This window comes from Oncorhynchus gorbuscha, linkage group LG06, assembly GCF_021184085.1.
Source record: "Oncorhynchus gorbuscha isolate QuinsamMale2020 ecotype Even-year linkage group LG06, OgorEven_v1.0, whole genome shotgun sequence".
Classification (NCBI taxonomy): Eukaryota; Metazoa; Chordata; class Actinopteri; order Salmoniformes; family Salmonidae; genus Oncorhynchus; species Oncorhynchus gorbuscha.
In genome coordinates this window covers 8,267,865-8,291,994 of record NC_060178.1, presented here as the reverse complement: position 1 = coordinate 8,291,994, position 24,130 = coordinate 8,267,865, and the positions used below count along the sequence as shown (strand labels likewise).

The window sequence follows — 24,130 nt, the reverse complement described above, 5'->3', positions numbered from 1 at the left end:
AGAGGTGTCCTTCTGGTCCTTCTGTAGCTCAGTTGGTAGAGCATGGCGCTTGTAACGCCAGGGTAGTGGGTTCGATCCCCGGGACCACCCATACGTAGAATGTATGCACACATGACTGTAAGTCGCTTTGGATAAAAGCGTCTGCTAAATGGCATATATTATTATTATTATATTAGGTGTTATTGCGTCTTCTTCACCATGCTGTCTGTGTGAAGGGAACATTGCAAGCTGTCAGTGATGTGCTGGTCCGAGGAACTTGAAGATTTTGACCCTCTCCACTGTGGCCTCGTCGATGTCTGCATGAAGTTGGTGAAAGGGAAAAGGGGATACCTAATCAGTTGTACAACTGAATGCTTTCAACTGAAAGGTGCCTTTTGCATTTAACCCAACCCCTCTGAATCAGAGAGGTGGGGGGGGGGGCTGCTGTAATCGACATCCACGGCATCAACGCCCAGGGAACAATGGCTTAACTGCCTTGCTCAGGGGGCAGAACAAAATATGTTTTACCTTGTCAGCTATGGGATTCAATCCAGCAATCTTTCAGTTACTGGCCCAATGCTCCTACCCTGCCAGGCTACCTGCCACCCCCAAGAGCAACTGCAAATTTGCAGTGACTGCAGTAAAACCTTTATGACCTTTGATTACATTATTTCTGTAAGTTCATGGAGTCGACATGCAAGTCGGACAATTTTTTATCACCACAAAGCAACACAATTTGAAAGGCAGTGAACAACGATGGTCACAAACTTGACTAAACTGATGCACTCGAACTTGCCATTTCCTGAAGGTAGGCGGTTATTGGCGCTTCGGTCGACTCCAATAAAACATTTTTTTATAAAAAGACCGGAAGTGACATCACCAAACGGAACTTGCTGAATCAAAACAATGGCCGACTGGCGCTAGCTAACGTTACGTTACAAAACAAAAACATGAGTGCTAGTTTCAACTGTAGTTAAACAGGCGCGCATTGTTGTTTTTTTTAAAGACGATGTCAGTGTTATGAGCAAATGATTCACTAGGTGTACTTTACGAGCAAGAAGCTAGCTGTTTGCGGCCTGCTTTGAGCGTCGCCATGAGTGATGTTGTCGAGAAGACTCTGTCTGCTCTCCCGAGCCTCCTTTCGCTAGACTCGCAGGCAGGAGCTGGGAAACTTTCTCCCTCCTCCAAATTAGGGAATCTGATCAAAGGAATCACCGAATTGACATCCAAACATGTGAGTACCGTAGCCAGCTCTCTGGCCGGTTGTCTTACACATTATGGTCAGCATCGATGCTGACAGCAGTAGCATAGCTCAAATTAGGTGGCTCGCTATCTGTACACTTTCGCTACAATTGGTGGTGTATTAACTAGTGTCCACAGCTACCTGTCTAGCCACAATTAACCACTCTGAAACGAAACTGTAATTATTTACTAGTGTCCACTGATCCCCCAAATTCTATTCAACGTCAAGCCTATGCTGTATGCTTTAGACACTAATTGATGTTGATTTATTAGGATCCCCACTTTAGCTGACGCTAATACTTGGGTCTGACAACGAAAAAGACATTGCAGACAAAATACTTTACAATTTATATTAAACACATTGTGTGTCAGTCAGTTACACAAACATGTCTTTGCAGCACTTGACCACATGACTGGACAATAATCAAGATTAGATAAAACTAGATTCTGCAGGACTTGACCACATGACTGGACAATAATCAAAATTAGATAAAACTAGATTCTGCAGGACTTTCTTTGTGGAGTGTGGTGTCAAAAAAGCTGAGCATCTCTTTATTACAGACAAACCTCTCCCCATCTCTTTATTACGGACAGACCTCTCCCCGTCTTTACAACCATTGACTCTATATGTTTTGACCATGACAGTTTACATTTACATTACATTTAAGTCATTTAGCAGACGCTCTTATCCAGAGCGACTTACAAATTGGTGCATTCACCTTATGACATCCAGTGGGACAGTCACTTAACAATAGTGCATCTAAAACTTAGGGGGGGGTGGGGTGAGAGGGATTACTTAACCTATCCTAGGTATTCCTTAAAGAGGTGGGGTTTCAGGTGTCTCCGGAAGGTGGTGATTGACTCCGCTGTCCTGGCGTCGTGAGGGAGTTTGTTCCACCATTGGGGGGCCAGGGCAGCGAACAGTTTTGACTGGGCTGAGCGGGAGCTGTACTTCCTCAGTGGTAGGGAGGCGAGCAGGCCAGAGGTGGATGAACGCAATCTCATTTAGTCATTTAGTCTCCTCAACTTATTCAACAGCCACACCGTACATTACCAGATTCAGCTGAGGTCTAGCACTTAAGGAATGATTTGTACTAAATACAATGCTCTTAGTTTTAGAGATGTTCAGGACCAGTTTATTACTGGCCACCCATTCCAAAACAGACTGCAACTATTTGTTAAGGGTTTCAGTGACCTCATTAGCTGTGGTTGATGATGCGTATGTGGTTGAATCATCAGCATACATGGACACACATGCTTTGTTTAATGCCAATGGAAAAATAGAAAAGAGTAGAACGCCTAGAGAGCTGCCCTGCGGTACACCAGACTTTACATGTTTGACATTAGAGAAGCTTCCATTAAAGAAAACCCTTTGAGTTCTATTAGATTGCCATATTGTGAATTCAGAGCTGAGGTTGGAAAGCCATAACGCGTACATTTTCTCAACAACAGGTTATGGTCAGTAATATCAAAGGCTGCAATGAAATTGGTACAGCTCCCACAATCTTTTTATACATTTCTTTCAACAAATCATCAGTCATTTGTGACAGTGCAGTACATGTTGAGTGCCCTTCTCTGAAAGTCTATTAATTTGTTGACAGAAATAGCATTATATTTGGTCAACACACATTTTTTTCCAACAGTTTGCTAAGAGGGGAGGCAGGGTAGCCTAGTGGTTAGAGCGTTGGACTAGTAACCGGAAGGTTGCAAGTTCAAACCCCCGAGCTGACAAGGTACAAATCTGTCGTTCTGCCCCTGAACAGGCAGTTAACCCGCTGTTCCTAGGCCATCATTGAAAATAAGAATTTGTTCTTAACTGACTTGCCTGGTTAAATAAAGGTAAAATTAAAATAAAACAGTAAAGGCAGCTTTACCACTCTTGGGTAAAGGAATGACTTTAGATTCCATCCAGGCCTGAGGACAAAGACTTTCCTCTAGGCTCAGATTAAAGATATGACAGATATGAGTGGCTATAGAGTCAGCTACCATCTTCAGTAGCTTTCCATCTAAGTTGTCAATGCCAGGAGGTTTGTCATTATTCATTGATAACAATACATTTTCCACCTCTCACACTAACTTAACAAAATTCAAACTTGGAATGCTTTTCTTTCATATCTTTTTTTTTATGCTGGAGTACGATGGCTCACTGTTCATTGTTGGCATTTCCTGCCTAAGTTTGCACACTTGTTTGTGCATGTTTATCAATAATTGGAAGTAGAAATTCCATAAATTGATCAAGTGCCGTGTCTGGAAGCATCTCATTAATCACATCAGCCCAACAAATATGTTTAACATCATCCACATGAGCGAAATCTATTGTATGATCTCTTATACATTATTTTAAGGCCAGCTTTTGGAACTTTGTCTTTCCTGGATATAGCCACTATATTGTGATCACTGCATCCAATGGGTACGGATACAACTTCAGAACAAAGTTCTACTGTATTAGTTAAAATGTGGACGATTATGTTCCTGTAGTGTTTGTAAACTCCCTGGTAGGTTGATTTAATAACCTGATAACCAGAATACAGATTACAGGCACTGGTTACAGTGAGAAGCTTCCTCTTGATGAAAACCAGACCATATTCAGGTCCCCAAGAAAGTAGACCTCTCTGTCACATACACTGTCAAGCATTTCACACATTATGTAGATACTGACTGTTAGCACTTGGTGTCCTACATCAACACCCTAAAAGAAAAGGCTTTAGATGTGCCAAGTGAACCTGCAACCACAACATTTCAATAACACTTGACATAAGATTTTCTCTAAGCATTACAGGGATATGGCTCTGGATATATACAGCAACACCTCCCCCCCATAAGCCTTAGTGTCTCTTCTATAGATGCTATATCCTTGTATTGCTACTGCTGTATCATCAAATTAATTATCTAAGTGAGTCTCAGAAATGGCTAATATATGAATGTTATCTGATGTTAGCAAGTTATTGATTTCATAAACCTTATTTCTAAGGATGCATATATTAATATGGGCTATTTTTTTCAGCCCTTTCCTGTGTAGCTTATCAGAGATCATATGGAAAAGAGCAAACAAAGACCAGAGCCTATGCAGGCACCACTACACCTGACCCTCAACTCTATACAAACATTCCCCTTGTCTTTATTTCCAGGAGGAGGAAAAACTTATGAAAAAGGAACTGGAGTCTATCAAGGAGCAGGTAGCGTCTCCCAACACCACCATGGTAAGTCTCACTTTGTCTCCCCTTCACACAGAACAACACAAAGAGAGAGAGAGAGGCATTGCAATGTGTCCGTAAAAACGCTGACACTCACTTTGTTTTCAACGACATGAATCTGTCATCACTGAGGCAGATTTATAGATGTGTTTACTTGTATTATATGTGTAGTGTGTTACCCTGGCAACGGCTTTCTTAAGAATTGCACCAGAGGGGAACCAAAACACGGTATTTTAACACCTGTGTTGAATATTTGGACATTCTTCTCAGTCGAATGGTTGCCACCGGAAGTAACCATAGACACACATATACAGGATGGGTACGTTCCATAGACACACACATTTATAATCATGTCATTTCAGCGTCAGATGAAGGAAATAATGGTGAGAGCCATCTACTGTGAGATGCTGGGTTACCAGGCGTCCTTCAGTTACATTCACGCCATCAAGCTGGCCCAGCAGGGCAGTGTCCTGGAGAAGAGAGTGGGTACGTTCCATACACACACACATTCATAGGATGGGTACGTCCCATAGACACACACATTCATAGGATGGGTACGTTCCATAGACACAGACATTCATAGGATGGGTACGTTCCATAGACATTCATAGGATGGGTACGTTCCATAGACAATACATATTCATAGGATGGGTACGTTCCATAGACATTCATGGGATGGGTACGTTCCATAGACTCACACATTCATAGGATGGGTACGTTCCATAGACTCACACATTCATAGGATGGGTACGTTCCATAGACTCACATATTCATAGGATGGGTACGTTCCATAGAGACACACATTCATAGGATGGGTACGTTCCATAGACATTCATAGGATGGGTACGTTCCATAGACATTCATAGGATGGGTACGTTCCATAGACATTCATAGGATGGGTACGTTCCATAGACATTCATAGGATGGGTACGTTCCATAGACATTCATGGGATGGGTACGTTCCATAGACATTCATAGGATGGGTACGTTCCATAGACATTCATAGGATGGGTACGTTCCATAGACACACACATTCATAGGATGGGTACGTTCCATAGACATTCATAGGATGGGTACGTTCCATAGACATACAGTACCAGTCATAAGTTTGGACATGCTGACTTATTCAAGGGTTTTTCTTTATTTTTTACTATTTTCTACATTGTAGAACAATAGTGAAGACATCAAAACTATGAAATAACACATATGGAATCATGTAGTAACCAAAAAAGTGTTAAACAAATATATTAAATATACTAAATATATTTTATATTTCAAGATTATTCAAAGTAGCCACCCTTTGCCTTGATGACAGCTTTGCACACTCTTGGCATTCTCTCAACTAGCTTCACCTTAAATGCTTTTCCAACAGTCTTGAAGGAGTTCCCACATATGCTGAGCACGTGTTGGCTGCTGTCGTTTCTCCTTGCTTATTTGAACTGTTCTTGTCATAATATGGACTTGGTTGTTTACCAAATAGGGCTATCTTCTGCATACCATCCTTACTGTGTCACCTCACAACTGATTGGCTCAAACACATTAAGAAGGAAAGAAATTCCACAAATTAACTTTGGAAATGGCACACGTGTTAATTGAAATGCATTCCAGGTGACTACCTCATGAAGCTGGTTGAGAGAATGTCAAGAGTGTGCAAATCTGTCATTTAAGGCAAAGGGTGGCTACTTTGAAGAATCTCAAATATAAAATATATTTTGATTTGGTTAACACTTTTTTGGTTACTACATGATTCCATATGTGTTATTTCATAGTTTTAATGTCTTCACTATTCTACAATGTAGAACATTTGTAAAACAATAAGGAAAAGCCCCTTGAATGAGTAGGTGTGTCCAAACCTTTTACTGGTATTGTACATATTCATAGGATGGGTACGTTCCATAGACATACATATTCATAGGATGGGTACGTTCCATAGACATACATATTCATAGGATGGGTACGTTCCATAGACATACATATTCATAGGATGGGTACGTTCCATAGACATACATATTCATAGGATGGGTACGTTCCATAGACATACATAGGATGGGACATACATATTCATAGGATGGGTACGTTCCATAGACATACATATTCATAGGATGGGTACGTTCCATAGACATACATATTCATAGGATGGGTACGTTCCATAGACATACATATTCATAGGATGGGTATGTTCCATAGACATACATATTCATAGGATGGGTACGTTCCATAGACATACATATTCATAGGATGTTATCTGTTCATATGATATTTATATAAATAATCGGTATGATATATTCTCCTGGAATGATCATTTTGATTTGGTAACGATTCAGAAAGCCTAGCTTTACTGTAACACATTTTGATTGAAATTCAAACTATTTAATTTTTTTCTCCTAATGTGTCCAATAGTTCTGTTGATTTAATCTGTGTCTCCAGGTTACCTCGCTGTATCCTTGTTCCTTAATGAAACCGATGAGTTTCTGCTACTCCTGGTGAACACAGTCCTAAAGGTGCATTTTCAACCCTGATTTTGTTGTCCTTGGGTTTCCGCATGCAGTAGTTGAATGAATATTGCAAGACGTTGTTGTTGTTGTTGTTTTATAGACTTGGTGGTGTTGTTGTTGTTGTTTTATAGACTTGGTGGTGTTGTTGTTGTTGTTTTATAGACTTGGTGGTGTTGTTGTTGTTGTTTTATAGACTTGGTGGTGTTGTGTTGTTGTTTTATAGACTTGGTGGTGTTGTTGTTGTTGTTTTATAGACTTGGTGGTGTTGTTGTTGTTGTTTTATAGACTTGGTGGTGTTGTTGTTGTTTTATAGACTTGGCGGTGTTGTTGTTTTGACAGGATCTGCAGAGTACCAACCTGATCGAGGTGTGCATGGCTCTAACTGTCGTCAGTCAGATGTTTCCCAAAGATATGATACCTGCCATTCTACCGGTGGTGGAGGAGAAACTCACACATCCAAAGTAAGGACTTGAATATTACATACAGATCCTTATACTTTGCTCAGTCTCACTTTATGGGCAAATGTGACTTAAAGTGCAGGTGAGTGAGTCATTCGGTTTGGTGTGTAATCTCTGTAGGCATTGAACCCACAACATCGCTGTTGCTTGTGTTATGACAATGCTCCGATGTAGGGCCTTTTACCCATTTTCAGAAACCTTCTGTTCCGGTTCTGAAACTCAATGTCCTCAGAGAGGCAATACATCTTGCAGCAGTCATAAAACATATCACATCTAAAAAATGTTAAATAAATAGCAAAGGATATTTACAATCAAATAGGTTGGTAGGGTAAGTGCAGTTTCACAGTGCTGTGAGCAATTAGGACCAACTTTTATCTGTCCACAGGGAGATCATCCGGAGGAAAGCAGTCCTGGCTCTGTACAAGTTCTACCTGATCGCACCTAATCAGGTGCAACACATCCACAGCAAGTTTAGGAAGGCCCTGTGTGACAAAGACCCCGGAGTCATGACAGCCTCTCTACACATCTACCTACAGCTCATCAAGGTACTTCCTGTCATAATGGCATAATTTCTTTATCCATATCACTGGGGAAAAAAACACTTGAGATAACTAGGCTCCCGAGTGGCGCAGCGGTCTAAGGCACTGCATTTCAGTGCAAGAGGTCATCACTACAGTCCCTGGTTTGAATCCAGGCTGTATCACATCTGGCTGTGATTGGGAGTCCCATAGGGCCGCGCACAATTGGCCCAGCGGGTTTGGCCGGGGTAGGCTGTCATTTGTAAATAAGAATGTGTTCTTACATGTTCTTAACTGACTTGCCTAGTTAAATTTAAAAACTAAAAACTTGGGTAATCAAATAGACTAACAGTGGAATTGTTCTACCAATTCATTTTCACATTGATTACATAGTTGTGTCACGTAAGTACAGACTACACTAGCCAATGTGGTATCCTATAAGACTATAAGCATCTTGCTGTTTCCCCAACGTCTCCAGGAGAACCCAGAGAGTTATAAGGATCTGACCGGGAGCATGGTGACCATCCTGAGGCAGGTGGTTGGAGGTAAACTCCCTCTGGACTTCAACTACCACAGTGTTCCTGCTCCCTGGCTTCAGATACAGCTGCTCAGGATACTGGCCTACCTGGGGAAGGAAGACCAGGGGTACAGTAATATATCATATCATTCTAGATATGTCTGTCCACACCCCACCCCTTCACATTCTGGTGTCACCTGATTGAGTAGAACTCTGGGCCTGTTAGCCCTGGAATAAGAAGCACTTGGTATGGAGATTGTCCATTAAGCTTTTTAGTTCAGCTGTTTTCTGGGAGACTGGCCCTATAATCGTTGTCTATTTAGGTGAGAGTTTGTCGTAGTCTCAGATGGGCAACTCCGTTTTCTAACTTAAGATGTTCCTCTGGGTTATTACAGCACTAGTGAGATGATGTATGATGTACTGGAGGAGTCGTTAAGAAGAGCAGAGATGAATCACAACATTACTTACGGTACAGTATTACTTAAGGTGACCTCTACGAGAGTTGTCAGAACACATCTGCACAGACATTGTTGCACCCCCCCCCCCCCCATTATTTTGTTTTAACTACCTTGTTATTTTTCAGCCATTTTATTTGAGTGTGTGAAGACCATCTATACAGTTCATCCAAAGTCACAACTGTTGGAGAAAGCAGCAGAATGTATCGGGAACTTTGTCCTATCGCCTAAGATCAACCTCAAGTATCTGGGTAAGATCCCACCCTGTTCAGTGTGGTCAGAAGTTGGGCCTAATCCTTTTTTTTTTACATGATGTTAATAGTGATCATAGGACATCCATTAAAACCAGTTTACAAACCACAACTGTTTTGTACTTCAGTTGTATTGACGTAATTGAAAGAACTTGCCTGCTGGACACTCCTATGGTAAGTAATACGCGTGTGCGTGTGCGTGCGTGTGTGCGTGCGTGCGTGTGTGCGTGTGTGCGTGTGCGTGTGTGTGTGTGTGTGTGTGTGTGTGTGTGTGTGTGTGTGTGTGTGTGTGTGTGTGTGTGTGTGTGTGTGTGTGTGTGTGTGTGTGTGTGTGTGTGTGTGTGTGTGTGTGTGTGTGTGATCTCAGGTCTGAAGGCTCTGACGTACGTGGTGCAGCAGGATGCTAACCTGGCCCTGCCTCACCAGATGACCATCATAGAGTGTCTGGACCACTCTGATGTCATCATTAAGCGTGAGGTGAGTCATCATGGTTTCTGGACCACTCTGACGTCATCATTAAGCGCGAGGTCAGTCATCATAGTGTATGGACCACTCTGATGTCATCATTAAGCGCGAGGTGAATCATCATAGTGTATGGACCACTCTGATGTCATCATTAAGCGCGAGGTGAATCATCATAGTGTATGGACCACTCTGATGTCATCATTAAGCGCGAGGTGAATCATCATAGTGTATGGACCACTCTGATGTCATCATTAAGCGCGAGGTGAATCATCATAGTGTATGGACCACTCTGACATCATCATTAAGCGCGAGGTCAGTCATAGTGTATGGACCACTCTGACATAATCATTAAATGCAAGATCAGTCAACATAGTGTCTGGACCACTCTGACATCATTAAGCTCAAGGTGAGTCATCATATGTCTGGGCCATTCTGACATCATCTTTAAGCGCGAGGTCCGTCGTCATAGTGTCTGGACCACTCTGACATCATCATTAAGTGCGAGGTGAGTGAGGCAGGAGATGCCATGGTGTGGCAGGGCTTTGGCATTTACTGTACTCATAGGTGGGGTTGCAAAATTCTAAACGTTTTTCCCAAAGTTCCAAGGTTTTCAATAGATCTCAGTTGGAGGATTCCCGGAATAAGTAGTGAGTGAACTTGGAATCCTCCTACTGGGATTTATGGGAAAAAAAACCTGGGAACTTTGGTAACGTTTCCAGAATTTAACAACCCTTCTTGACGTGTCAATCAATATGCCCCCCCCCCCTCCCTTCCCCTCCTCTCCCCAACAGACACTAGAGTTACTCTTCCGCATCACCAATGCCCAGAACGTTACAGTGATCGTCGAGAAGATGCTTGAGTTCCTCAGGCTGACCTGTGACGACTACAGCACTATAGACCTCGTGGGGAAAGTAGCAGAACTAGCTGAAAAATATCCTTTCATTATTGAGTCTTGACCGTGGGAACTGACCGTGGAAACGACATGCTATGGAAATGGGTTTTACGTAGAACTAGCTAGTAGCTACAATCAAAGGCGTTCATGATATTTCTGTGGGGTTTCTCTCTGTTGATTGCAGGCCTGGCTAACAAGTGCATCAGTGAGATCTGGAGAAACCCAGAACTGCTGGACCTGAGACTATGATGATGATAATGGGACAGACAGTTTTGTATCTGATCTTTTTTTGTGTGTAATTGTTCCCCATTTTTCTCCCCGATTTCACGATATCCAATTGCGATCTTGTTTCATCTCCCGGGCAACGGGAGAGGCGAAGGTGGAGTCCTGCGTCATCCAAAAACAGAACTCTCAAGCTGCTCTTCTTAACACCCTGTCACTTAACCCGGAAGCCAGCCTCCCCAATTTGTTAGAGGGAACACCGTTCCCTCCTCCTGGGATCGAACCGCAGGCTGTAGTGACGTCCCAAGCCCTGAGCCACTTGGGAGGCCAGCTTGTATCTGTTCTGTTGTTGCTCTTTTATTCGTGGCCCCAATCCCAATGGTCTGTTGTTCCTATAAACACTCTACGTATGCCCCAGACAATGTCTGGTTCATCCAGACTATGAACTCTGTGTTCTCTCTGGGGGGAGACGTGATGCAGCCTGACATCCCTAACAACTTCCTGAGACTACTGGCTGAAGGTAAATCAACCAATGGACACGCTGAACCTGGTTCGTTGTGGTTTCAGGTGGTACTAGTGATTGACATTAATTCCATTTGTGTCAGGTTGCGGTCTTGTCCATTTCAATTCAGGAAGCAAACTGACATTTACGTTTTTCACTTTAAAAAATGTAGGAAAATTAGAATTGAAATGTGAGTTTACTTCCCAAATTAATTGAATGGAATTGACCCCATTCATGGTTTACATGCCGTAATTGATTCCAGGTGTTAATGCCTGCCTCTGCTGCTCCAGGTGTTGATAATGTGGAGGACAGGCAGCTGAGGCTATTTGCTGTGGACTCCTACGTGTCCTTACTACAGGGGGAGACGGCCAAGCTGCCCCAACGCTTCCTACAGGTCATCAGCTGGGTCAGTACACTGTCCTGTCCTGGATACTGCTAAAATGATTTAACTCTGTTTCCAGTTTCAATGGATGACATTTAAAGAGCCATTTTATTTAGATTGTTTCTTAAATGAAGCAGGGTTGTGATTTATTCCTGACAAATAATTAATTCATACTTTCTGATATCAACATTCAAATAGACTTACCCCAAACCACAGAAATGTAACTTCCTGATCACCTCTGTGATTTTCTCTGGTCCCTACTATAGGTGCTGGGTGAGTATTCCTACCTGAGAGAGGAGGAATCAGACCCGGGCAGCGTGATGAGACTGCTGGCCAGACTACTGGACCAGAGACACACCTCCACTGAGACCAGGAGCTGGGTACTGGGGGCCATGACCAAGCTGTGCTCCAGCCCAGTGTCTGTGGCCCTGGCCAGGGATGTTTGTGAGAGGTACTTGTCTTCCCTATGTCCTAACATTCCACTCGGTGTCACATTTTGAGATTTTAGTCATTTAGCAGACGCTCTTATCCAGAGCGACTTACATGATTAATTAGGATCACATGCCTTGCTCAAGGGCACATCGGCATTTTTGTGTGTGTGTGTTTTTTTTACCTTGTCGGCTCAGGGATTCGAACCAGCGACCTTTCGGTTACTGGCCCAACGCTCTAATTTCTAGGCTACCTGCCACCTCTATATGACACAGAGTGGGATGTTAACACAAAACCGGGCTTAATTTCAGGCTTATTTCCTACACTCACACTTCTCACTAGTTGGTTTTGCTTGTAGTGGATCTTCTGAAGATGTCAGAAGATTCTTGTAATGTGATGTGTGTTTTTGACCTGCTTTAGATGAATGCACAGACTAAGTCACTCTGTAATGTGATGTGTGTTTTTGACCTGCTTTAGATGAATGCACAGACTAAGTCACTCTGTAATTTGCTGTAAATGCAGGTACTCTGGGTCTCTGAATACGGTGCTCCGGCAAAAGGCCCAGGAACTGATGATCCTTAGCCAGGATACAAAGCTCCGAGCCAGGGTACTGCCAGCCGAGGGCAGGCTAGAAATGCCTGGAGGTACACCGCCATCTATTGGCAAAACTTGCCCTGCTACCCCACGGAACGTCATTGGCTCTATAAAACAAAATGTTTATCCTCTTTATTTAAGCTTTATTCAACCAGGTTGTCTCTCTGGCCAAGAGCAAACATCTTAATATTTGAAGTTGATCTAATCATTTCCTGTCTGAGTGGTGCATCATTTCCTGTCTGAGTTGGCTGTGGTGTTGTTTCATTCCTCAGGTAGACTCGTCCCTGTCCTTCCTGGATGGCTATGTGTCGGAGGCGTTGGCTGCTGGGGCAGCCCTTACAAATCTCCTCATCAGAGGCAGGAGGACCTGGTCCAGGAGAAAGGTAACAAGTTGACATCCTCCACTTTTATTGTTTTACTATGAAAAATTTGTAATTATTTATAATTTTTATAATTACTTCCTGTGATCACATGTTGGTAAAATAGCTGACTGACTGGCTGACTGGCTGACTGTGACTGGCTGACTGCTGACTGGCTGGCTGCTGGCTGTGACTGACTGGCTGGCTGTGACTGTGACTGGCTGGCTGGCTGTGACTGGCTGGCTGGCTGGCTGTGACTGACTGGCTGGCTGACTGTGACTGGCTGGCTGGCTGGCTGGCTGTGACAGACTGGCTGGCTGACTGTGGCTGGCTGGCTGGCTGGCTGACTGGTGACTGATTGTGACTGGCTGACTGTGACTGACTGGCTGGCTGACTGTGACTGGCTGACTGACTGACTGGCTGTGACTGGCTGGCTGTGACTGACTGGCTGGCTGGCTGACTGGCTGGCTGACTGACTGTGGCTGGCTGACTGTGACTGGCTGACTGTGACTGGCTGGCTGGCTGACTGGAAAAAGTGGCTGGCTAAATGGGCTGGTGTATATCAATAGTTTCATGCTGTTGACTTTTTGACACTGTGACTGGATGACTGGCTGACACATCAAATCCAGTCCATTTAACCCTCTACATATTCGTTGTTATTGTCTGGTGTTTTTTAACATGGCTGCTTGTAACACTGGCTGGCTGTAACAATGGCTACTGGAAAAAGTGTCTGCAACAATGGCTGCTGTGTATATCAATAGTTTCATGCTGTTTGGCAACAATGGCTACTGGTAACACTGGCTGCAGTCCATTTAACCCTCTACAATGGCTGTTGGTCTGGCTACTGGCAACAATGGCTACTGGCAACACTGGCTGCTGGTAACAATGGCTACTGGTAACACTGGCTGCTGGTAACAATGGCTGCTGGTAACAATGGCTGCTGGTAACAATGGCTACTGGTAACAATGGCTACTGGTAACAATGGCTGCTGGTAACAATGGCTACTGGTAACAATGGCTGCTGGCAACAATGGCTGCTGGCAACAATGGCTACTGGCAACAATGGCTACTGGCAACAATGGCTACTGGTAACCATGGCTGCTGGCAACCATGGCTGCTGGCAACCATGGCTGCTGGCAACCATGGCTGCTGGCAACCATGGCTGCTGGCAACAATGGCCGCCGGCAACAATGGCCGCCGGCAACAATGGCCGCCGGCAACAATGGCCGCCGGCAACATTGGCCGCCGGCAACAATGGCCGCCGGTAAAAATGGCTGCTGTATGACAAATGACTTCTCTTGAGGATACATAGTGTCTTCCCATCTCTTTCTCAGCTCTGAGCCTGGAGCCCTATGGTCTGTCCCTGCCGGTCAGTCTGTCGTCCTGCAGCATCACAGACAGACTGTCTCCTACTCTGCTCTCCATGAGCTCCGGCCTGTCTGGAAACAGCACTGAGCTATCTCACCAAGAAGGGTATGTTCTCATCCCTCTCACAGTGTCCACTAATGATGATGAAATAAGACAACTGAATTTTGCTTCAACTATGCAAAAAAAAAAACCCCACAAAAACACAAGTCTCTATGGTTGTCAGTGTGTAGCTCAGACGGACTAACTCACCTTCGGGGCTTTGGGTTATATTAGTACCCCATGTTATTTTAACCAATAAGTAACATATACACTGAGTCTACAAAATATTAGGAACACCACCTTCCTAATATAGTGTTGCACCACCTTTTGGTCTCTGAACAGTCTCAATTTGTCGGTGTCATGAACTCTACAAGATGTCGAAAGCCACTGGGATAGTGGCCCATGTTGACTCCAGTGCTTCCCACAGTTGTGTCAAGTTGGCTGGATGTCCTCTGGTTTGGAGACCCATTCTTGATACACACGGAAAACTGTTGAGCGTGAAAAACCCCAGCAGCTTCGCAGTTCTTGACTATAGAATATTGATGATTTGTTAAAGTAGTAAAAAAAAAAAGCTTCCTTACCTCAGGCTGCACACCCTCTTCTCTCATCAAGTGATCATATTTACACCCGTCAGACTATTCTCAATTTAATCTTGTATGTAAAATTAGTTCCGATTTTTAGAATGGCCCATTTTTATCAAATGTACAGGAACAGGAACAGGAGGAAAAGCAATGTCGTCTTTATGAACATGAATAGCAAGTGGGGGCCTCGCTCTTTCCCACCGGTCCGTTTGTTGGCTACTTTGGTTTTATAGCGGAGCATGTGCTTAATATGAGCTGAGAAATAAATACAATAAAACCCTTATTTCACTCCACGACCCAACCCCCTTTTTGAAGAGGATGCTCTCGCTGGCGCGACAGGTGATATTTCGCCCCAAACTCTGTATGCCATGGGCTCTCAAACCTTATTCCTGCAGCTACCCAGTGCTTAACTTGAGAAACCCAAGTGAAATCTGTTCGAGAACATGTTTTCGCAAAACAAAACATGTTTCACTAAAATAAAACTGAGGAGCATGTGCTTAATATGAGCAGCTGAGAAAGAAATACAATAAAACCCTTATTTCACTCAACGACCCAACCCCCTTTTTATGAAGAGGATGCTCTCGCCGGCGCGCAACATGCTCAACCGTTTTATCTGACTAAACTGTTGACAGCCCGTCTGCGCGGTCTAGGAAGGAATGGAGGGGAGAGAGGAGGTGATTCAAAAGCATGGTGGTGAGGTATTCTGTAGCTAAAGGTAACGTGTCACCCAATTTAATTATAAAAACAATTAATTTTACCCGGCTATTCAACATCAAGTACAGAAATTCACTTTAATTGTAGGCTAACTCTGTAAACCGCCCTACACAATCAAAGAACCAACAGTATCGCTTTGTATGTATGTACAAGATACGTTCTACAATTTGTTTAATTTTGGATTATAGGCTAAACCAAGTACCAAAGACATCTTGAGTCAGTTTTGTGTAATATGCGCTTAGGCTATTCATGGTATAAAAGGCACAATCATAATATTTGGACTCAGGCTCTTAAGCCTATGCATCAGCTCTAATATGCTTGTTTTGAGTTAATCTATCACCTTTAGAAAGCGCTGTCCATTTCGTTGTTGTTAAGCTTTGAAACAACATCCACAATAACCATGTTTTACATTGTTTCAACCTGCTGTTGAACCTCTTTCTTCAAATTGATCATCACAGTGAGGTGAGTTTTAAAAGTAAGATAGGTCTACTGTTTTAATGATAAGTTTTAGATGTGATTTTCGATTGCATTTCCACTTATGTCAGAGTGGTTAGAGGGACAATAGAGCCCTGAGTACCAGGCCAGTATGACCTGATGGAGGGACAGTAGAGCCCTGAGTACCAGGCCAGTATGACCTGATGGAGGGACAGTAGAGCCCTGAGTACCAGGCCATTATGACCTGATGGAGGGACAGTAGATCCCTGAGTACCAGGCCATTATGACCTGATGGAGGGACAGTAGAGCCCTGAGTACCATGACCTGATGGTCATAATGGTCACCGCAACAGCCTTAGACTCAGTATATAATGAGAACAGTATTGGTCCAAGAACAGAGCCTTGAGTAATGTTGACATTTACCGTAGGTTGTCAGAGGAATTTAAACCTGACTGATGACATGTTCTTTGACATAATCTTGTAGAAGACCCAGGTTAGTATCCCAATGTTATTTCAGCTCTACCACTCTGAAGTTGGAGGGGGTGAAGAGGGTGTGGGGGAAGGACGGGTACCTGGCCCAGCAGCAGAGTGCAGGTGAGACCCCAACCCCCCTAGTGGAGCTGCCCAGTCCCCTGCTGTCCCCTCAGAGCCCACCCTCCCAGACACAGAAACCCTCCTCTGGACTTGAGCCTGACCAGGAGAAACGGCAGCTGGCCTCGTCGCTCTTTGTTGGCCTGGGGTCCCACAACTCTGTGTGTCTGGTGAGATTACCTTCTACTGTTTGGTTGTTCATTAAGCATTGCCATTGCCAATCAGCCAATCAATCAAACATATTTAAGGCTTTATTTAAGCCCTTTTACATCAATAGTTGTCAAAGTGCTTTACAGTAACCTGGCCTAGACTTCAAAGCAGAAACATACAGGTGCTTTAGCTATCAGCTCACGCTGGAGTACTGTGTTTTATTTATTTAACTAGGTAAGTCAGTTAAGAACAAATTCTTATTTGTTGCCTGAGTGCTGTCGGATGTCTGCCTGAGTGCTGTCGGATGTCTGCCTGAGTGCTGTCGGATGTCTGCCTGAGTGCTGTCGGATGTCTGCCTGAGTGCTGTCGGATGTCTGCCTGAGTGCTGTCGGATGTCTGCCTGAGTGCTGTCGGATGTCTGCCTGAGTGCTGTCGGATGTCTGCCTGAGTGCTGTCGGATGTCTGCCGAGTGCTGTCGGATGTCTGCCGAGTGCTGTCGGATGTCTGCCGAGTGCTGTCGGATGTCTGCCGAGTGCTGTCGGATGTCTGCCGAGTGCTGTCGGATGTTTGCCGAGTGCTGTTAAATATCGGCTGGTACTCTCCCCAACAGATGGGCCGAGCCGAGACGGCGCCCCGACACTTCAGAAGGAAACCCAGAGGGGAGTCATCATCAGGCGCCAGCGAAGGCTCCTCTGACTCCTCCCACTCGTCTCGCAGCGCTGCCGTTGACAACCTTCTGCTTAGCAACCTACTGGACTCGACCACTGTGGCCTCAGAGGGGGGTGCTGCTAGCACTACCACACCTCAACAGACCTCCCAGAGAACACTGGACCATACCACTAGCAACGGTAACCCCCATGTTGAGGGGAAGGAGCAGAGAGTAGAGGCAGGAGGACCTCTCTCTCTGATCAGGGGAAATGGCATGGTGGCTGTTGTACTGCCCACACACACACAGACAGACCCACAAACACAACAAGATCTACACACAGCTCCAGCACTAGAGAGACCCAGGGACCTCCCTCTCACCTCCCACCTGCCAGCAGAGCTCTCTGGGCTGGCCCGCTCTGAGTTCACCCCCCTCTGCTCGGACCAGGACTCCAGCCTGGCTCTGTCAGCCTGTAGAGTGTATAAAGAGGATGCCTTAGTGTTGCTGATCTTCATTTCCAACAACAATGACTCAGCGCTCCACCAGATGGCGCTGCAGCTCACCTGCAAAGAACTGGAGGTATATATTTTTCAGACTGGCCTTAACAACAAAGTTCCCTTGTCTTTTTCAGAAATCCTGGTTGGAAGATCCCGGAATCAAGACAGAAAAACCAGGGGATCCTCCAACCGGGATTTAGAAAAACCACGGATCTTTGTGAAAGTTTCAGGAATTTTTGCAGCCCGTAAATCATGTCAAACTGATTACTCTCATCATGTTGTTTTCCCCCTCAGATCTCCTGTATCTCAGGTAGTCCGTTGAAGGAGGTTAAGGGTCACAGTGTGTCGGTTTGTCTGCACACTGTTGTCATGAAGAGAGCCTCAGTCCAGGTGGAGCTGGCTGGGTTACTGTCCTACCAGAGACCACTGGGCCAGCCCCAGGCAGCACAGTTCTCAGTGAGCCTCTCTCTGAAACACTTCCTCAGGTAAAACTACTGCTATCTGTAACTATCAGCACTGTTTTACAGGTTACCCTGGACCCTAACCTCTCATGGACAGACTATGTGAACAGGAATGGTACTGTAGAGCTGTGTTTTACAGGTTACCCTGGATCCTAACCTCTCACGGACAGACTATGTGAACAGGAATGGTACTGTAGAGCTGTGTTTTACAGGTACTGTAGAGCTGTGTTTTACAGGTTACCCTGGACCCTAACCTCTCACGGACAGATGATGTGAACAGGAATGGTACTGTAGAGCTGTGTTTTACAGGTTACCCTGGATCCTAACCTCTCACGGACAGATGATGTGAACAGGAATGGAACTGTAGAGCTGTGTTTTACAGGTTACCCTGGATCCTAATCTCTCACGGACAGATGATGTGAACAGGAATGGTACTGTAGAGCTGTCATAATGCAAGAGCGAAGTAAGAAAACATTTTAGCGCTCAGTCACTACTCTTAAGTCGTTCTGGATAAGAGCGTCTGCTAAATGACTCGAATATAACGACAGGGATACGTGAGAACTAGCAGCATTAGTTCTGGTGCTTTGGACAAATCACGATTTCTCAGGTGTTGGCATCTTTTGAATTTCTGAAGCGGAGGGGACAGTTGGGCCCATAGACTTGTCCGTAACTTGTAAAGAGAGAGAGGTCGGAGCACTTTGTTCTGGTTCCGATCCTAGTTCTATCTCTCCTCTTAACACGTATGGACCCAGAACTTAATGGAGCATCTGACCAATAACATGAGACTTTTTAGTCCTGGGTTAACTGGTCAACAGGTCAACTCCTACTTTCACAGGTCAACTCCTACTTTCACAGGTCAACTCCTACTTTCACAGGTCAACTCCTACTTCACAGGTCAACTCCTGCCCCTACTTCACAGGTCAACTCCTGCCCCTACTTCACAGGTCAACTCCTGCCCCTACTTCACAGGTCAACTCCTGCCCCTACTTCACAGGTCAACTCCTGCCCCTACTTCACAGGTCAACTCCTTCCCCTACTTCACAGGTCAACTCCTTCCCCTACTTCACAGGTCAACTCCTGCCCCTACTTCACAGGTCAACTACTCCTACTTCACAGGTCAACTCCTACTTCACAGGTCAACTCCTTCCCCTACTTCACAGGTCAACTCCTTCCCCTACTTCACAGGTCAACTGCCCCTACTTCACAGGTCAACTCCTACTTCACAGGTCAACTCCTACTTCACAGGTCAACTCCTACTTCACAGGTCAACTCCTACTTCACAGGTCAACTTCTACTTCACAGGTCAACTCCTACTTCACAGGTCAACTCCTACTTCACAGGTCAACTCCTTCCCCTACTTCACAGGTCAACTCCTACTTCACAGGTCAACTCCTTTTCCTACTTCACAGGTCAACTCCTGCTTCACAGGTCAACTCCTACTCCTACTTCACAGGTCAACTCCTACTCCTACTTCACAGGTCAACTCCTACTCCTACTTCACAGGTCAACTCCTACTCCTGCTTCACAGGTCAACTCCTACTTCACAGGTCAACTCCTTCCCCTACTTCACAGGTCAACTCCTGCTTCACAGGTCAACTCCTTCCCCCTGTTTCACAGGTCAACTCCTTCCCCTACTTCACAGGTCAACTCCTTCCCCTACTTCACAGGTCAACTCCTTCCCCTGCTTCACAGGTCAACTCCTTCCCCTGCTTCACAGGTCAACTCCTTCCCCTGCTTCACAGGTCAACTCCTTCCCCTACTTCACAGGTCAACTCCTTCCCCTGCTTCACAGGTCAACTCCTTCCCCTGCTTCACAGGTCAACTCCTTCCCCTGCTTCACAGGTCAACTCCTTCCCCTGCTTCACAGGTCAACTCCTTCCCCTGCTTCACAGGTCAACTCCTTCCCCTGCTTCACAGGTCAACTCCATCCCCTGCTTCACAGGTCAACTCCTTCCCCTGCTTCACAGGTCAACTCCTACTCCTACTTCACATGTAAACTCCTTCCCCTGCTTCACAGGTAAACTCCTTCCCCTGCTTCACAGGTAAACTCCTTCCCCTGCTTCACAGGTCAACTCCTTCCCCTGCTTCACAGGTCAACTCCTTCCCCTGCTTCACAGGTCAACTCCTTCCCCTGCTTCACAGGTCAACTCCTTCCCCTGCTTCACAGGTCAACTCCTGCTCCTGCTTCACAGGTCAACTCCTTCCCCTGCTTCACAGGTCAACTCCTTCCCCTGCTTCACAGGTCAACTCCTTCCCCTGCTTCACAGGTCAACTCCTTCCCCTGCTTCACAGGTCAACTCCTTCCCCTGCTTCACAGGTCAACTCCTTCCCCTGCTTCACAGGTCAACTCCTGCCCCTGCTTCACAGGTCAACTCCTGCCCCTGCTTCACAGGTCAACTCCTGCCCCTGCTTCACAGGTCAACTCCTGCCCCTGCTTCACAGGTCAACTCCTTCCCCTGCTTCACAGGTCAACTCCCGCTCCTACTTCACAGGTCAACTCCTGCTCCTGCTTCACAGGTCAACTCCCGCCCCTGCTTCACAGGTCAACTCCCGCCCCTGCTTCACAGGTCAACTCCTTCCCCTGCTTCACAGGTCAACTCCCGCTCCTACTTCACAGGTAAACTCCTGTCCCTGCTTCACAGGTCAACTCCTTCCCCTGCTTCACAGGTCAACTCCTGCCCCTGCTTCACAGGTCAACTCCTGCCCCTGCTTCACAGGTCAACTCCTGCCCCTGCTTCACAGGTCAACTCCTGCCCCTGCTTCACAGGTCAACTCCTGCCCCTGCTTCACAGGTCAACTCCTGCCCCTGCTTCACAGGTCAACTCCTGCCCCTGCTTCACAGGTCAACTCCTGCCCCTGCTTCACAGGTCAACTCCTGCCCCTGCCTCACAGGTAAACTCCTTCCCCTGCTTCACAGGTCAACTCCCGCCCCTGCTTCACAGGTCAACTCCCGCCCCTGCTTCACAGGTCAACTCCCGCTCCTACTTCATAGGCACCATGGCAACAATTCCATCCGGCCTATCATAGGTCAAGATGGAGCTACCACCCTATTGCTTACATCTCAGATCTACACATAGTGCCTAGTGGGCCTCTGTTAGCCACTACTACTTCCTGTGTGTGCACACTGTTGACATTCTACTTCCTGTTTGTGTTTTATGCAGGCCGTTGACTGTGTCCACAGGGGATTATGGGAAAATGTGGTTGTCTTTCTCTCATGACTTGAAGCAGAACCTTCGACTGGTAACAACAGAACACCAAGACCCTCTGACTGCCACACTGGACGCGCTGAAGGGCAAACTACACCTCCACGTTGTCGACATTATAGGTCAGCAGGTGGCACGCTCTCGTCTTAATGTTTAAACCCCACCCTGACCAGTTTAGAAAATCTCATGCCCATCATAATACTGTTATTGTCTTACTGTCATACACTGTTGTTAATGCCACTTCATCATGAAGTAATGAGTAATGGAAGTTTATTACTTTTTCCCTTTTTTACCCTTTAGGGTCGGAGGGCATCGTGGCGTGCCGGCTGCTTCAGGGTCCAGGTCAGGGTCAGCCATGTCTGCTTCACTGTCGTGTCCACGCTGACTCTCTGGCCGTGTGGCTGCGCTCCCCTGTCCCTGAGCTGCCTGACTCCCTCCTCTACCACTGTCAGAAAGCCCTGACGGAGACCTGAGCCGGGCCGTGTCTCATTCCAGGAAGTTGTTCCCTTCCTTCTGCCTTCGTTCACCTCACTGATTATTTTAAAAAAAAAGTTATATGACAGCGACTAAGGATGCGCTTCAACAGGCAGCCCAATTCTGATTTAAAAAAATCACTGATTGGTCTAATCCAATCAGCTCTGAAGATCTGATGTGATTGGTCAAAAGACCAATTAGTGGAGAGAAGAAAAAAAGAGAATTGGACTGCCTGTCTTTGGTTTACACCTGACCAGTTGTTTGTCTCATCGGTAAAGGAGAGTCGACAAGGACGAAGGGGAGGAAACCACTTCATGGAATGAAGTGCAGCCCTGCGCTCACAGGCCCCAAGCACCACCACACGGAAGTACATAGAATCTCCTCATTGAAGCAATCACACAGAGACATACAGTGGAAAGCAGCTGATGTTATGTGTCCTTGTCTTTGCAGTACAGTGTTTGCTATATATTTTTCTCAACAGTGATTTCACGTGGTTTTATTTTTATGCTCATGTATTTAATGCGTTTTTAACGGGAACATCTAATTGTTCTTATCGCTTCACAGCTCTTTGTGAAAACGTGAGCTGTGAACCTCAGAACGAACTAGAAGGAAAGCGTGCTCTGTATTAGACGCCCTCTAGAAATAAACACTTATTAAATGAGGAGTTCAGTGGTCTCTCAGTTCTACCAGCTTTGACTTGACTTAATAAGCTTCACTATCTGTGTGAGAAGGAAGCCCAGGAAGTCTAGAAGTCATTGGATTCTTGGCCATGTTTCCCATTTGATCTTTTACCTGATCATTGGTCTTATTGGTCTCCTTGACTGTTTCCCTCACTCCCTCCTCTCGCTCTCTTTCTCCTCTCGCTCTCTTCCTCCTCTCTTCCTCCTTTCTTCCTCCTTTCTCCCTCCTCTCTTCCTCCTTTCTCCCTCCTCTCTTCCTCCTTTCTCCCTCCTCTCTTCCTCCTTTCTCCCTCCTCTCTTCCCCCTTTCTCCCTCCTTTCTCCCTCCTCTCTTCCTCCTCTCTCCCTCCTCTCTTCCTCCTTTCTCCCTCCTCTCTCCCTCCTCTCTCCCTCCTTTCTCCCTCCTCTCTCCCTCCTTTCTTCCTCCTTTCTCCTTCCTCCTTTCTCCCTCCTTTCTCCCTCCTTTCTCCCTCCTTTCTCCCTCCTCTCTTCCTCCTTTCTCCCTCCTCTCTTTCTCCTTTCTCCCTCCTCCCTTTCTCCCTCCTTTCTTCCTCTTTCTCCCTCTCTTCCTCCTTTCTCCCTCTTTTCCTCTTTTCTCCCTCCTTTCTCCCTCCTCTCTTCCTCCTTTCTCCCTCCTCTCTTCCTCCTTTCTTCCTCTTTCTCCCTTCTTTCTTCCTCTTTCTCCCTCCTTTCTCCCTCTCTTCCTCCTTTCTCCCTCTTTTCCTCTTTTCTCCCTCCTTTCTCCCTCCTTTCTCCCTCCTCTCTTCCTCCTTTCTCCTCCTCTCTTCCTCCTCTCTTCCTCCTTTCTCCCTCCTCTCTTTCTCCCTCCTTTCTTCCTCTTTCTCCCTCCTCGCTCTCTTCCTCCTCTCTCCCTCCTTTCTTCCTCTTTCTCCCTCCTCGCTCTCTTCCTCCTCTCTCCCTCCTTTCTTCCTCTTTCTCCCTCCTCCCTTTCTCCCTCCTCTCTTCCTCCTTTCTCCCTCCTCTCTTCCTCCTTTCTCCCTCTCTCTTCCTCCTTTCTTCCTCCTCTCTTCCTCCTTTCTTCCTCTTTCTTCCTCCTTTCTTCCTCTTTCTCCCTCCTCTCTTCCCCTTTCTCCCTCCTCTCTTCCTCTTTCTCCCTCCTCTCTTCCTCCTTTCTCCCTCCTCTCTTCCTCCTCGCTCTCTTCCTCCTCTCTTCCTCCTTTCTCCCTCCTCCCTTTCTCCCTCCTTTCTTCCTCTTTCTCCCTCCTTTCTTCCTCTTTCTCCCTCCTCTCTTCCTCCTCTCTCCCCCTATCTTGTAGTTATGGCACTAGTTGAGCCGCTGTCGAATGGCTCACAAAAGCTTCAGTAGTTAATTACATGAT

The 24,130-nt window shown here is 45.8% G+C and overlaps 2 protein-coding genes across 2 annotated transcripts; both read left to right on the top strand.

The window, feature by feature from the left end:
• The first annotated feature begins 870 nt into the window (after positions 1-870).
• Positions 871-22,775, top strand: ap4e1 (adaptor related protein complex 4 subunit epsilon 1). The gene is made up of 22 exons (XM_046352233.1): positions 871-1,213; positions 4,350-4,421; positions 4,778-4,901; positions 6,843-6,916; positions 7,250-7,371; positions 7,754-7,913; positions 8,365-8,531; positions 8,799-8,872; positions 8,987-9,109; positions 9,477-9,586; positions 10,366-10,505; positions 11,096-11,208; positions 11,481-11,596; positions 11,839-12,023; positions 12,524-12,645; positions 12,868-12,978; positions 14,288-14,426; positions 16,607-16,850; positions 17,441-18,055; positions 18,268-18,458; positions 21,596-21,759; positions 21,938-22,775. The coding sequence occupies exons 1-22, from the start codon at positions 1,073-1,075 to the stop codon at positions 22,108-22,110; spliced, it is 3,480 nt and encodes a 1,159-aa protein (XP_046208189.1). The 5' UTR covers positions 871-1,072; the 3' UTR covers positions 22,111-22,775.
• Positions 18,905-21,019, top strand: LOC124037486. The gene is made up of 2 exons (XM_046352234.1): positions 18,905-20,901; positions 21,002-21,019. The coding sequence occupies exon 1, from the start codon at positions 19,193-19,195 to the stop codon at positions 20,453-20,455; it is 1,263 nt and encodes a 420-aa protein (XP_046208190.1). The 5' UTR covers positions 18,905-19,192; the 3' UTR covers positions 20,456-20,901; positions 21,002-21,019.
• Positions 22,776-24,130: the final 1,355 nt, after the last annotated feature.